The sequence below is a fragment of the Chiloscyllium punctatum genome, chromosome 4 (assembly GCF_047496795.1).
Source record: "Chiloscyllium punctatum isolate Juve2018m chromosome 4, sChiPun1.3, whole genome shotgun sequence".
NCBI lineage: Eukaryota > Metazoa > Chordata > Chondrichthyes > Orectolobiformes > Hemiscylliidae > Chiloscyllium > Chiloscyllium punctatum.
Genome location: NC_092742.1, coordinates 97185717 through 97201863, shown reverse-complemented (window position 1 = coordinate 97201863; position 16147 = coordinate 97185717). Strand labels below are relative to the sequence as shown.

Genomic DNA, 16147 nt, shown 5'->3' with positions numbered 1-16147 from the left:
GGGGAAAGATATAAAAGAGACCTAAGAGGCAACTTTTTCACACAGAGGGTGGTACGTGTATGGAATGAACTGCCCGAGGATGTGGTGGAGGCTGGTACAATTGCAACATTTAAGAGGCATTTGGATGGGTATATGAATAGGAAGGGTTTGGAGGGATATGGGCCAGGTGCTGGCAGATGGGACTAGATTGGGTTGGGATATCTAGTCGGCATGGACCGAAGGGTCTGTTTGCATGCTGTACATCTCTATGACTCTATGAGCATCCGGAATATCATCAGCCGTCATTTTTGTCACCTCCAACGAGATGCCGCCATCAGACATACATTCCCCTCCCCTCCCTTGTCCTTCCGCAGCGACTGTTCTCTCTAGGGCACTCTGGCCCATTCTTCCTTCACTCCCAATACACCTCCACAGCCCCACGGCACCTTTCCCTGCAACCGCCGAAGGTGCAACACCTACCCATTTACTTCCTCCCACCTCAGTATCCAAGGGCCCAAACGTGCCTTCCAAGTGAAGCAGCACTTTAGCTACTTTTCTCAGAATCCAGTCTCCTGCATTCGCTGCTCACGATATGGTCTCCTCCGCATTGGGGAAACAAAGCGATGACTGGGTGATCGTGTCACAGGAACATCTAGGTTCAGCCTGGAAAAAGAAAATCCCGCCAACTTCCAGCTGCTTGCCACTTTAAACACACCACCCTACTTCCTGACCAACACCTCTGTCTCATCCTTCATGCAGTGCTCCAGCTACAGCCCTCTGGACTCAATATCGAGTTCAATAATTTTTACCCCTGTCCTCACCTCTAACCCCACACACCAAGCCTTGTTATCACGTAGTCTGCCATTGCACACTACCCATTGTTAGCCACTAACAGTCTCCATTAACAACTATTCACCCTCTCAGCCAGATCATTATCGACTTGTTTGTCTGTCCAAGTATCCTTCTCTCTCTTTCGTCTCTATCCCCACGTATCGTTTCCTGCTTGCCCCTCCCCACATCTTATCTTCAGCATGAAAACCTGAGGAAGGGTCACCGGACCCGAAATGTTAACTTTGATGTCTCTGCACAGATCCTGCCAGATCTGCTGAGCTTTGTTTCTGATTTACAGCATCCGCAGTTTTTTTCCGGTGTTCATTGAGAAATGAAAGTTGGGATACACCAGCGATCAGAAATGGAAGCGCCTAGATAAGTTATCTGTAAATAACTTATCGATATATCTAACTTGTCTTTATAATGGATTTAAAGATGAAGGAGGTTCCAGAGATAGGGAAGGGCACGACGATAGGAAATTTGATAACATGTACACGGTTCATGTAACTTAAGTATCATTTTATTTACTGTAGCAATACTCAGCTGGAAAGCAATACAGGTCATCAGGTACAGGGGTGACACGTTAAATGAGCCTTGTTCAGAGTTAACAAATGGGCAGCAGGGTTTAGGATACGTTCCGATGTTTGAAGATGGGAGGCCGGTCAGACATCTGTAGATATAGTGAAGACAAAAGGCAACAGCAGTGTAGATACGATTAACTGAGGCATGGTGAAACGAAGCAGTGTCTAGATAAGAGTGGTGTTGGAAAAACACAGCAGTTCAGGCAGCATCCGAGGAGCAGTAAAATTGACATTTCGGGCAAAAGTCCTTCATCAGGAATGCCTAAGAAGTGTGCTGGCTGTGGAGGTGGTGTGGCTTTGATGCCAATGTTCAGGACTGGGAGGTTAAATCCAACAGGAAGCATTGATCAGACTAGCACTCTTTTCTCAAGTCATCCATAAAACCTCCTTACATTTCTGGAAGTCTAATCTTGGAGCCGATGACTGGACGGAGTGACCATAAATGGATTGCATAAAAAAGGGATCAGTACATGGTGGGATTGTTTGTGATGATTGATATTGTCTGGTAATTAGTATGTGAGTACTTTCTACTTGAGTAATTTCTACTTGGTGAGACTGGAAATTCAGTTTCGAAACAGAGAGAGGTTTTGCTTTTGAAACATCCAAAAACTGCAATGGTCATAATACAAGTAAATCTTGAATGTTGCCTTGCTATAACATAAACTGGATGAAGCGAATTTCCTTTAAAAAGAAAACAAAACTCTGTAAGATAATCAATCAATCATATACAGCTTAATTTCTCAAACAAACAAAGCAAGGAGGCGCATGCGTGAAAATGCAGGGGGCTTGACAACTGGAGCATGTAATGAGAATTTGTGCACACCACTCCAATACTGAACACCCCCCTCTGGAATTAATGTCTGCGTACTGGGGATAATTCAGCATAGAGCTGAGGTCTGACATTGTGGACTATCAGGGAGATGGAGAGCTACTTAATCCAGAAGGTGATTGCACGCTCCAGCTTTGACAAAGGGTCAGTTAGACTCGAAACGTCAGCTCTTTTCTCTCCTTACAGGTGCTGCCAGACTTGCTGAGATTTTCCAGCATTTTCTCTTTTGATTGCACGATTCAGGTTAGGTTTATTTAATCAAGAAGAAGTCCGCGTGACTGTCAGTCAGGTAGGTCATGAGCTTGAGATGTAAACATGAAGGTGTTCTTGGCCTTTGCCCAAATCCAACGGGTGCATGGTTCTTGCTGTGTGCGGATGAGTGCACAGACCCAAGGTTAGGTAAGCAAAGTGGCCACGTGAACGGGGCAAAAGAGGACCATTCAAATAACCTGCGCAGAGAAATGTGGTGGGGATAATAGATATTGCTTTCTCAGTCTGATGCCAGGGTCAGGAGTATCTCCTTACTGCAACTTGGAGCAAGAACTGGGAGCATGGTTGGTGTTTCTGGCATGAGGACAGAGAGTCCACGATCGACGGGGATTTGGTGAAACGCTGATTTTTTTTTTAAACAGCGGATGTAATATTGAAATATGGCAGGCAAAAAGGGATTACTGATATTCCCGCTGTGTGCTTACCTTAGAACCACAATCCCACCATTCACAAATGAACACCACATTGATACGAGCTTGAGATGAGCGAAACCTGCTTGGTTGCTAGGAATACGAGCAGGGAGAAAGTGAGGACGGCAGACGCTGGAGGTCAGAGTCGAAGAATGCGATGCTGGAAAAACACAGCCGGTCAGACAGCATCCGAGGAGCAGGAGAGTCCACACTTCGGGCACACGTCCTTCATCAGGCGTGAGGCTTGTGGGCCAAGGGGTGGAGAGATGAAAGGGAGGGGAATGGGGCCGGGGAGAAGCTCGCTGAGAGTGCGACAGGTGGATGGAGATGGGGGTGAAAGTGATAGGTCGGAGAGTGGAGAGGTGGGAAGGAAGATGGCCACAGAACCACAAGACCCAGCTGGTTATGTACTTCGTTCCCGCATGAATTCACTGGTGGTGGTTTCGTTGATATCCGTTCTTCAATTCATGCAAGTAAGCGTTGTCATATCCTGTTTTGGGTTTGAGTCTGACAGCAAACTTACCTGTTGATGGTCCCTGCTTCAAGCGCCGGGATTATGCTCTCTTTGCGTACAGGGTTGGAACCAGATTTAAACTTGAAAGTAGACCGAACATTAAGACATAGCGCAAAGAGCGAATCGAATACCGTTACACCAGGAAGCAGATACAACTTTCCCTTTTCTGGAAATAAAACCTGATTGGAGCATTTGCTTCACACAAGCATAAGAAACATAGAATCCCTACAGTGAAAAAGCAAGCCATTCGGCCCATCGAGGCCGCACCGACCTTCCGAAAAGCATCCCACCCAAACCCAACCCGGTCTCCCAAATCTGTTCCCATAACCCAGCATCTCCCATGGTTAATTCACCCAACCTGCACATCCCTGAGCACGATGGGCAGTTTAGCGCAGCCAATTCACCTAACCTTCACGCGTTTGGACTCTAGGGATTCGGGGTTTGTCACATATCCTTTCACCTATTTTCTTTGAAATATACATTGGAAAATTGTTAAAGATCACACAACACTCGGTTATAGTCCAACAGGTTCATTAGGAAGCGCTAGATTTCGGAGCGTTGCTCCTTCATCGGATTGTCAGGAAGGAGCAGCGCTCCAAAAGCTAGCGCTTCCAAATGAACCTGTTAGACTATGACCTGGTGATTTTTAACTTCGAGATTTTTAACCTCGTCCAACACCGGCGTCTCCAAATCATTGAAAATTTGAAATTCGGACTTTCAGAGAACCAACCAGTTTTCTGTTTTTACGAGAAGCAAAAGTGAAACTGTGTGCTGCTCATTCAATTGGTACAGGAAAGCACGTAATTGTACAAACTGGAGTTGATACTTTTGTGAGACTTGGTTGTTCCAGGTGCTTGAAAGAAAAACAAACTGCCCTATCAAGCTTGTGGCACTACAAGGAGAGGGTGTGAAAATGCAGGCGGTGCTCCGAGAAACAAACCACAGCATTGTAATAACAGCTATTAGCCCAGTGCTTCAATCAACATTGTCTCTTTAGCGGAACAGGAACTGCACATGACATATCTTATTGCATTATATAGACGGTTTTAGTTTTTCCATATCCGCACTCATTTCAATCTTACACCGACAATGAGTCAGTTGGGTATCATCTGAAAACGGTAAATACTTCACAACGCTTATTGCTGCTTTCAAATGCTTATTTTTTTTCAGAGTTAGCTTTTGCAGTACGTGCTGCAAAGACGGCGCATTGAGTGGATAACAGTTAAACTGCGGCGCACAGGCCATTCACCATCGGGCCATCACGTTGGTTAATTCTCTTTCACTACCTCTTTCGGTTAGCACGTACTGGAGAAGAGTACAACTTTCAGCGTGATTTAACCAAAGGATTTGCCATGATGACAGGACTTAGTAGCTCAAATCTGGACAGATTATTGGAATTCGTGTGAAAGAAGATAAAGGTTGGACATTGGACGCAAGCACAACTCTGGTTGAGTTACCAAGAGATTGGCCTGACTCACAGAACTCTAGAGTAGTACAGCTAAACAACGTGTAGTTTGAATGCAAGCTTTCAAAAGTTTTTTTCTGCAAATTATAATGTGAACGCTAACTCGATTGAAAGGGCCAGAGACACTGAACGAGACAGCTTCTCTGTTTATCTTTTGTGTGTTCCAGTTTGGACGCATGGAAGCTGCTCCAGTCGACATGTTTCCATCCAGCTGACCGTTAGAAGCAACGATAAGAGAATCAAAGAGACAGAAAGCAGCTTAAGATTTGAGACAATATTGGTATTGTCTCTCTTCAGACACTCTCTATCACAGAGTTCGGGGGTAAGGGGTTAAGGTGGGGGTGGGTAGGATGAGGCTCACAGTTGGCCACACAGATCAGGACCAGCTGCAGGGGTTGAATTCAGCTCCAGTAATGCTTCTGAACCATGCAGATCACAATATATGGCTGTAAACTCTTTCGAACGGTTCTTCACGGCGTTTCAAAAGGATTCCTTGGCAGTTAAATAAAATCATTCATTGGAAACACAAAATGTCTCAGTTCTGTTACATTGTAGACCCTTTGATTTGAATAGAATGGTTTGTTTAATTAGTTATCCAGCACACTACGTATGGATAGAAAGACGTGGACATTATGGCGTGGACGGAAAGGATGTAGACATTAGGGCGTATATAGTGGGGATTAGGAGAATACATGTGGGCAGTTCAATGGATATAATGTAATCTGCATCATTCCATGTGTAGAACCAAGAGTGAAGAAAACATCACAGAAGGAAGTTCGTGGACATTCTTGTGCAGACGGATGCATGTCATAGCGTCAGTCGTTAATTATGAAAATTAGGGCCTAGGGAGCAGGGTGCAGACAATAAACAATAGCCTCGGGGTGGGGTGGGGGTAGGTGGCCTGTCAACGCATAGAATGTGGGCAGTTTGGACAGCGCTTAAGGACAGTGATATGTGTACATTATATTGTGTGTACTGGGGTGGAGATAGGGGACTTTGAACGTATGGAGAGCTGTGTACGGATTGTAAAGTGTTATGATTGCAAGATTTGCACGGTGGGACAATGACAGCGTAACCTGCGACAGTAATGCCTGGTCATTGGGCATGGTGATTAAGCTGTGGTTAGCAGTGTGGAAACGGGGAGGGGAGGTCAGGGTGTGGGTATTGACAGTGCAGGATGGAGAGCGAGTTGTGAGCTAGGGAAAAAAGAAAGTGAGCATGATGGTGTATGGTGGATATGGGATAAAAAGGTGCGAGCGGTGCAAGCGGTTGGAGGAATATCGGCAGCAATACACATGGGGGAGGAAAACACGGTCTGATCAGTGAGGTGTGGACAGTGGTGAGCAGTGGACAATGGAATATCACATGGATATGTATATCGAACAGTGTGAGGTGCAGAGCGGTCAGCGCTATGTTGCTGGAGTGTGAACAGTGTGTTATATACACTACAGTGCAAACAGGGGACTGAGAAGAGTGGAGAGTGTGTGCTGGCATATGAATTTGGAGGTGTTAAAAGGGAGGCGCACTCTACTGTGGTCGTTGTGTTGTCAACTGTAAATAATAGGCAATGAGATGGAGAGCGTGAAAAGTGGTCACTGGAGTTTTACGAAGTAATTTGGAAACGTTTGAAAATTGACCGAACAGCGAAGACTTTCCTCTGGGAAATGGGGTAGGACGGTCCACTCGACAACATGATCACGTGATGTGGTCAGTGCACCATATGCGTTTGGATCATAGCAGACAGTCTGAGTAAAAGATTTTGACGATGAGGTCTTCTTTAGGATTTTCATACAATAAATTTTATGTTTTCATATAATAAATGTACAATAAATACAAAATGACTGACGTCTAAATCAAAGACATTCATCTCAAATTGTTAAAGCATGTTGTTTAAAATATGGGTCAAGCATCAGATCCCTATCAAGTCGAAGATTTTAATTCAAACAAAGCAGAACAGTTCAAATCCAGAACAGTTGACAATTTGGCTAATTTCATACTTGCAATGAATCTACAGGATTCCTAAAGGGGGGTGGGGGAGGGGAGGGGGGTGGTGGTGGTGAGGGGGAGAGCAGCCAGAAGGCTGGTACACATCGATACCAATGACAAAGCTAGGAAAAGGGACGAGGATCTGAAAAGAAAATATAGGGAGTGAGTTTGAAAGCTAAAAAAGCAGGACGAGCAGGGAAGTAATCTCAGGATTGCTAACAGTGTCACGGGCTAGTCAGGCGAAGAACACAGAACGAGTGCAGCTGAAGATGTAGCTGCAAGGCTGGGGTAGGTGGGAGGGTTTCAGATGTGTGGATCATTGGGGTATCCTTCTGGGGAAAGTGGGATCTGTACCAAGAAGGATGGGTTGCACCTGAACGGGAGGGGTCCCAATATTCTAGGTAGGAGGTTTGCTTAAACTAGTTTGGCAGGGTAGGGGGCAGGGGAACCGGAGCTACAGACCTGGGATGTTGTAGCTAGTGAACAGCCAGATACAGCATGCAGAGAATCTGTGAGGGGGGGATAGACAGTTGATGGGGCAAAATTGCAGTCACTATGATGGGTTGAAATGTGTCTATTTTAACGCAAGAAGTATCAGGAACAAGGGTGGTGAACTTAGAGAATGAAGCAGTACTTGAAACTATGATGTTGTGGCCATTACGGAGACTTGGAAAGATCACAGGGGCAGGAATGATTGTTGGACGTTCCTGGGTTTAGATGTTTCAAAAGGAATTGGGGGTAGGATTGGGGTAAAAGAGGTGGGGGAGTGGCGTTGCTAATGAGGGATAGTACCCACAGCTGCAAAAAGGGAGTTCTTTGAGAAGGGTGGTCTACAGAGTCAGTATGGGTAGAAGTCAGAAACAGAAAAGGAGCAGTCACTTTATTGGGAGTGTTCTACAGAGCCCCCCCCCCCCCCCGACCCCCAGCATAGCAACATAGACACAGAGGAGCAGATTGGGAAGCAGATTTTTGAAAGGTGCCGAAATAACTGGTTTGTTGTCATGGATGACTTTAACTTATCTGATATTGATTGGAGTCTCCTTAGTTCATGTAGCTTGGATGGAACAGAGTTTGTCAGGTGTGTCCAGGAAAGATTCCTGACTCAACATGTAGGTGGGCTGACTGCAGAGGAGGCGATATTGGATTTGGTGCTTGGCAACGACCCAGGTCACATGTCAGATCTATCAGTGGCAGAACATTTCAGTGATAGCGATCACAACTTCCTGTTTACTATAGGCATGGAGAGGGATAGGAGCAGACGGTATGGGAAGATAATTAATTGTGAGAGGAGGAATTACAATACTATTAGGCTGGAACTGGGGCTCCTAAATTGGGAACAAATGTTCTCAGGGAAATGCAAGACAGAAATGCAGAGGTTGTTTAGGGAGTACTTGTTGATAGTGTTGGGTACGTTTGTCCCACTGAGGCAAGGAAGAGATGGTAGGGCGATAGAATCTTGGGTGACAAGGCACATCTAGTCAAGAGGAAGAAGGAGGTTGAGGAAGCAAGACCAGGCAGGGCTTTACAGAGTTACAGGAATGAACTGAAAAATGGACTTAGAAGAACTAGAAGGGGACATGAAAACTCTTTAGTGGATAGGATTAAGGAAAACCCTAAGGCATTCTACACTTATGTGAGGAACAAGAGGATGGGTCAGAGTGAGGGTAGGACCAATCAATGGTTGTGGAGGGAACTTGTGCCTGGAGTCAGAGGATGTAGGAGTGGTCCTTAATGAATACTTTGCTTCAGTAAACATTCTGGAGAGGAACTTGACGTTTATGAGGACAACGTGAAACAGACTGATATGCTTGAACAGGTTTATGTCAAGAAGGAGGAGGTGCTGATAATTTTGAACAAAATAAGGATGGTAAATCCCTTGAGCCAGACTAGATACACTCAAGGTTACTACAGGAAGCAAGGGAAGAGATTTCTGCACTTTGGCCATGATCTTTGTGCCCTCACTGTCTACTGGTGTAGTGCCAGATGATTGGAGGATGGCAAATATTATTCTCTTGTTCAAGAAAGGGAAATAGGGATAACCCTGGGAATTACAGACCAGTCAGTCCCATATCTGTGCAAAGTATTGGAGTGGATTCTGAGAAACAGGATTTATGATTACTTGGAAAATCAAACTTTGATTAGAGGTAGTCAACATGGCTTTGTGAGGGGCAGATCATGCCTCACAAGTCTTATTAAGTTATTTGAGAATGTGGCAAAACAAATTGATGAAAGTAGAGCAGTGGATGTAGTGTACATGGATTTGAACAAGGCGTTTAATGAGGTTCCCCAGAAAGGCCCATTCAAAAAGCTCGTTCAGAAAACAAGGATGCAGGGGTTGCAGGGAAACCTATCTGTCTGGATAGGGAAATTGCTAGAAGACAGAGGGTGGTGGTAGATGGAAAATATTGAGCCTGGAGTTTGGTGACTAGTGGTGCTCTGCAGCGACCTGTTCTGGGACCTTCGCTCTTTCTGATTTTTATAAATGACCTGGATAAGGAAGTGTTAGTAAGTTTGCTAATGACACAGAAGGTTGAAGGAGTGGCGAATAGCGTGGAGGGCTACTGTAGGTTGCAACGGGACATTGGTAGGATGCAGAACTGGGTTGATCAGTGGCAGCTGGCGTTCAACCTGAAAAAGTGTGAAGTGATTCATTTTGGAAAATCAAATTTGAATGCAGAATACAGGGTTAAAGGCAGGATTCTTGGTAGTGTGGGAGAACAGAGGGATCTTGGGGTCCATGTTCATAGCGCCCTCAAAGTTGCCAAACAAGTTGGTAGCATTGCTAAGAAGGTATACGGTGTGTTGGCTTTTATTAGCGGGGGCTTGCGTTTAAGAGCCATGAGATTATGCTGCAGCTCTATAGAGCCCTGGTTAGACCACACTTGGAATATTGCGTTCAGTTCTGGTCGCTTCATCATAGGAAGGACGTGGAAGCTTTAGAGAGGGTGCAAAGGAGATTTATCAGAATGCTGCCTGGACTGGAAGGCATGTTTTATTGAGATAAGTTGAGGGAGTTAGGGTCTTTCTCATTGCAGTGAAGAAGGTTGAGAGGCGACTTGATAGAGGTGTTTAAGATGATGAAGGCGTAGGGTGAAGTCAGAGACTTTTTCCCAGGGCAGAAATAGCTATCAAAATGGGGCATAATTTTAAGGTAATTGAAGTAAGGTTTAGGGGACATGTCAGAGGTTGGTTCTTTGGTCAGAGTGGTGGTTGCGTGGAATACGTTAGGGACATTTAAGTGACTCTTGGACAGGCACATGGATAATACTAAAATAAAGGGTATAAAGGTTAGTTTGATCTTAGAGTCGGATGAAAAATCGGCACAACATCGAGAGCTGAAGGGCCTGTACTGTGTTGTACTGTTCTATATTCTAATGAATGCATGGTGCAAGTAAATTATATGAACTAGCAACAAGGATATTTTAACGAACGACACCGTGAGTTCATGACATGATTTTATGGTGAGAGGGAATGCTAACCAATGTTTTTGACACGTAGTATCATAGCGTCAAGTGCATTTGGAACATAAAATCGTCGTATATACAGTATCAACATGATATACTTCTAGATTTATGGAACGAGTGCTGGTCCTTCGAGTGGGCAAACTCCTTTATTGGTTCCCGATCTTTCGAACAGAAGGCTGCTATATAAACGGGTGCATTCATGTCAACTTCTTAAAAAATGAGCTGCCTTGTAAGGAGCTGGAAGGCTTCAAACTAATTGACAGCATTACGTCGCGATGAATATTTCTAACAAGGTAGTATTCCTTTCGATCACGAGGGTTATCGGTTAACTGTCGGGAGCAATCGCAGCGTACGGAAGTAATGCGTTGCTTACGAGAGAATGCAGTGAGTTCTGGACTGACGGCCTCCTGTTCAATGCAGGGATATTACTGTCAGATCAATTCTGGAATATTTTTAGCCATGTGTACAGTATCGATAAGGAACAAGCTAATGGCAAGGTGTCTCATGACATTGTGATGATGTGGATAGGTCTGTCATTTCGTGAGGAATGGGGGTGGGCGTGGGGGAGGGGGACGTGGGAAGGGGGAGGCAGTTGGAGCCCCCTGAAGTATTAATGAACGTTTGGCTGCAGCCATTGGCTTACGGGATAATTATCCTTTTTGGAATTCGAACGTTTCCTTCTGTTTTGCGATCCCTGTATAAAGATTGTCATTGGAATCGGAAAGGGCGGCGTATTGTCAATTTCATTTCCGATTGAGCTGCCCATAATACAGTACATTGCCAGCGCTACCCCCTCTTCTCACACAGGGAAACGAGCTGTAGTCACTATATCTGAAGACATCAATAATTGGGACATTTATTTCATTTCATAGGAAGGCAGAATAGAGACAGAACATGATTGTAAAATAGCGTAGTGAATATTTCTTGATTATAAGGCGGACTAGATGGTGATGGAGTGTCGTGTAATGCCAGCCTTGTAGAGGCGCGTTCATCCCCAGTCATGGAGAAATCATTTGTCTCCAGTTACGACCCGATCTCCGGGGCTTGAACCACCAATTCTGGTAAATTTGTGCAGAATTATATCTTTGCTCTCTGACGTGGCAAGGACCTGGCAATTAAAATACTGAGGTAGGAATTCGTTCTGGAAAGAGAGGCTGCCATTCTTGGTTCGTATTTCGGAGCAGAGGTAAATTGTGGTTCCTTTCCGGGAGAGATAACACAGTGTTTCTAGTAGAGCCGGGTGGGCCATGGAACTGTACGTAATATCCGAGCCCAGGATGAAGTCATAGCCAGTGGGGAAGTTAGTGTGGTCTTCCCCCCAAATCAGGGGACGGGCCTTGATACGGTGTCTACATGCAGCTGGGACGTTGATGGCGATGTTGTTATCGATTTGCTTCATGACAATCGATTTATCTGTTATAGTGACATCTCCACCTGAGTGGGACAGAAAGAAAGTAATGAAATCAACCAAGGTTCATTTCGAAATGCATTCAACTACAGGGCACATTGGATTCCAATGAAGACCTGCTCATGCAGAGCCAGGTTCAGTTGCTCTGCCGGGGGTGCTCTGTACTGGGGCTTGGCCTAAGCCAAATCCTTTGAAATCACCAAAACCCCAGCACAGCAGCTCGATTGCTTATCTGCGCGACAGGAGGGAACGCTTGGTTTAATGTGAATTTACAGTCCTGACAATAATGCCTAGCGTCACATAAAACAAAACCCTTATTAGGCTCTTTGCAATACTTACATCACAACATCTTCAATTTTTTTGTGAAATATTCTACATTCTTTGATTCCTCTGCACGGATGCTGCCAGACTTGGTGAGTGTCTTCCCCCAACCCCCGGCGATTTCTATTTGCGGTGCTGAGTCTTTTGGGCCTCCATGTTCGTGTACAATTGATGAACCCGTGTTTTAAAATGAATTTCTTCACAGGACGAGAGTGTGGTTGCCAATGTCATTCCTAATTGCGTTTGAGAAGGTAGTGGTGGCAGTCCACGTGATGAAGGTGCTTATGGTGTCCTAGGCAGCAAGCTTTCCTGGATTTGAGACAGCCAGTCCTGAAGGAATGGCGAGATGGTTTCAAAGTCGAGATAACACTTGCCTTGCAGGAGTGCTGAATGGTGGCGATCTCATCCTTCTGCTGCCCTTGTTCTTCCGGCTCGCAAAGATCAAGTCCTGGAAAGTGTTGTCGAAGAGATAATTGGTCATTTTCCGTCACGTGCTTTGCACAGCAACCGTTCGGCTGGAGGCTGTGGATGCTCACAGTTGTGGATGAGGCAACATTAGAGCTGGTTGGTTTGACTTAGATGGTGTTGAGTTTCCTTAGCGTGTTGGTGGAACTATACTCATGGAAAATGTACATGGATCAATCAAACGCAATTAATTTCTGGTTGGTAGACTAGCTCTGAGGAGTCTGGCTCACCCACATCCTTGTTTTTTCTTTGTTAATGTCGTCACATCTAATGCAATGTTAAAAGAACTTTCATTGATAAAGCTGCAGAACATTGTTGGGTCGAAGTGCTTGCTCTGTTAGGTTGAGATGATTGACTTCCAACAACCACTTCCACCTTACTCCGTGCTAGGCATGAATCTGACCATTGGAGGGTCTTCATTCTGATTCATACTGACAACAATTTCGGCAAATCTCCTTCTAATCGCATTTACTGAAATGTTGACTTGATATTAAGAGCAGTCGCACTCACCTTAACTTTATAATTCAGTACATTTGCCCAAGTTTAAACCAAGGCAGCAATGAGCCTTGGGTACGTTAGTTCCTGACTTATTTAGCAGGGGTAAACAGGTTATTGGAGAAAATTACACCTTAACTTCGCGGTTGACAATAGTTGGCTGGATTGGACCAACCATGGTATGTACTGTATAGACAAGATGTGGCTGGAAACTTTCCACGTAGTGGGCGTCAACGCGCTAATCTTTCAGTATCTCTCCCTAAATAGTTCACATTCTCGTTCTTAGAATTTCAAATGTCTTTCCAAATCTATATCTGAGAAAGTTCTTAGTCGCCCATTTGTATATCTAGCTCTCAGCGCTTGAAAGGTTTGGTGTGTTCTGCTCCGCTGAAATGCCGGTGACTTCTCCTTAGTTAATGAGTAACTGCAAGTTATTATTGCGGTTTGCATTCCATGTGCAATTACCAGAACCTAGCATTGAAATCACAAATTCAAAAGCATATCACGTTTTACCCTCTGTTATATTTGTCATACTGTTTTATGTGGATACCTGCACCAAATGCTACCAACTCATTACTGCGTATGGCTTCATTGTTGTACTCTGCCACATATTTGGCTTCGCGGGCTTGGTTACTTTCTTGTTTGCATAATTGCGTAATCTCAGCCGGGAATATCGATCTTTCAAATGCCATCGCACCAAAAACTTGCATTTATATAATGCCATTAACAAAGGCGCCGGCAAATGTCGCAGGCGTATCACCAGTCAAAATCTGACACCGGGCTGCGTTGTGGGACATGTGTTCCAGACGAACTAAGGATGCCTGATGAGGAAGGTTTGTAGGAGCAATTTTCAAGCGCAAAGAGAGATGGGTAGACAGAAAGGATGGGGTTAGGATTTCTCAACATCCAGTAGAAATAACTCTGTAAGTTAGCTCGCTCAGCTTGAAGGTTTGTTTGCAGACGTTTCGTCACCAGACTGAGTGACATCGTCAGCGAGAGTCTCTGGTGAAGCGCTGGTGCTATGTCCCGCCTCTCTATTGTTAGGTCTTGGTTTCTTAAGGTGGGTTCCGGGTTTTTTCAAGGAAAGGTAGATAGGGCCGAAATCGATGGAGGATCTTTCAGACACTGAAAGATGTAAATCGATTTACAAGATACATGCAAATACTGAAAAGAAAACTACATCGGACAAATTAGCAGGAGACTTGCCACCAGGATACATGAACACCAACTGGCCACCAAAAGACACAAACCTCTATCACTCGTTTCTACACATACAGACAAAGAAGGACACTACTTTGACAGGGACAACACACACATCCTGGAACAGGCGAAATAAAGACACGCACGGGAATTCTTCGAGGCATGGGATTCTAACCAGAAGACCGTTAATATACACATTTAAACCCTATGTATCTTCCCTCGAAAAAAAAAGAGCCGGAATTGACACATTCACCTTAAGAAACCAAGTCCTGTAAACAGAGAGGCGGGGCATACCACCAGCGCGTCACCAGAGGCTCTCACTGATGAAGTTACCCAGTATGGTGACGAAACGTCTGAAAACAAATCTTCGCGCTCAGGAGCTAATTTATATACTTATCATTAACCAGAGCTACAAATCTTCTCAAAACCGCTAATCCAGTAGAAATATTAATTCCATATTCTCAAGCTGAGTCAGTGTCAAATAATAACTGGTTCACGTCCAATTTGCACACATAAATCTATTATAACACTAATAGTAAAATGATCAGGTGACCTGTTTTAATGACACTGGTTGAATGATAAATATTGGCCAGGCGATAAGAAGAGAATAGTATGCTATTCCCCCTCGGAATAGCATAATGAGATCATTTCCATTCAGGACTGGAGCCATATGACGTGGTCATGGAGTATCGATGACTAAATGTTTGCCTAAAGAAGTGGGCTTTCCAGAGACACTCTTGCCTAATAAGGAACGTCCAGAGTTTACGGCGTGGCAGCTGTAGGCGGCCACTAACATTAGAGTGATTCACATTGAAGCTAGGAAAGTTCGAGAGGCCAGATGTAGAGTAGTCTGAAGTTTCGTAGGAATTGGGTGATTACAGAAGAGCCCAGAGGGTAGTCCATAAAGGGATTTGAAAATAAGGAAGACAAGTTTAAATGGAAGCATAATTTATCCGAGAGCCAATGTGGGCGTGGGTTGATCCACTGTTGATAAACTGTGGAAATATTTCTAACTCGTTGATTGGACTGAATCCTTTAGATGTACTTCTACCAGCTCGGCTTGGGGGAGTAGTGGGGCTATTAGCCAATATACCCCAAGCATCCCAGACTGGTCACACGCACTTCCCCGATATCGGGACCCCTGGCAATTATTGTCCGTGCTACTTACTAACATTACCAAGGTGATACTGTACATGCAGCTCTTCAACTTACCAAGTAGCGTTGTTAAAATTCCCACGATTCCGGTGCCCGATCCCAGCTCAATCACCTTCTTCCCAATAAAATTGATATTCTCTTTCTCAAAGTACTGGCAAAGAAAAATGCCCTGAAATGATAGAACGTCCGGATTAAAATGGACCCATTCAGCAAGTTATGCAAATCGCTTGTGTACCCGACGCCACCCGTGAATGAACTCGAAGAACCGAGGCGAAAAAAAGTCTACTGAGGTGAAAGCTAACCAAACAACTTTGCTAAATTTAACAGAATTGCCTCTAACAGAATGATCGCTTCTACTTACTGCATCCCAAACATAGGCAGAATAGCCAAGATTCGCGTTGATGAATCGATTAATCTTCAGATTGAATCCGCAGAACTGATATGCATTCTCCAAAATCACCATACTGTTATCAGTGTCCCCCTCCTTCGTGGCGTGGTCATTGGACTCTCCCTGGCTCTTTGTCGCCATCTTCTAAGCTGAAACTGCTCTAATTGTGATGGATTTTTAGTTCCGGCTCCAAGTCTTCAGCTCTGGGGAGCTTCCTGTAAACTTGTGAACTTGCATTTATACATCAGCGCTAGAGATCTTGGGGCAGCCCAGACTTCCTCACAGCCAATGACATGCAACCACACATGTAGGCACACACAACTACTAACTTTGTGAACGGCATGCCCTTCCAAGCAACAATCAGACAGATACCCAGCTGGCATGTT

The 16147-nt window shown here is 44.7% G+C and overlaps 1 protein-coding gene across 1 annotated transcript; it reads right to left on the bottom strand.

The window, feature by feature from the left end:
- Positions 1–11338: 11338 nt before the first annotated feature.
- Positions 11339–15902, bottom strand: LOC140476000 (EEF1A lysine methyltransferase 3-like). The gene is made up of 3 exons (XM_072567901.1): positions 15735–15902; positions 15431–15542; positions 11339–11763 (listed from the first exon to the last, which is right to left on the bottom strand). The coding sequence occupies exons 1-3, from the start codon at positions 15900–15902 to the stop codon at positions 11339–11341; spliced, it is 705 nt and encodes a 234-aa protein (XP_072424002.1).
- Positions 15903–16147: the final 245 nt, after the last annotated feature.

What these genes read in the sequence shown, in the direction of transcription:
- LOC140476000 (XM_072567901.1), bottom strand. Translation starts at nt 15,902, where the DNA reads ATGGCGACAAAGAGCCAGGGAGAGTCCAATGACCACGCCACGAAGGAG. An exon ending in CTGCCTATGTTTGGGATGCA is followed by an intron (nt 15,543 to 15,734) that starts GTAAGTAGAAGC and finishes CTATCATTTCAG; the next exon opens with GGCATTTTTCTTTGCCAGTA. An exon ending in AATTTTAACAACGCTACTTG is followed by an intron (nt 11,764 to 15,430) that starts GTAAGTTGAAGA and finishes TGTCCCACTCAG; the next exon opens with GTGGAGATGTCACTATAACA.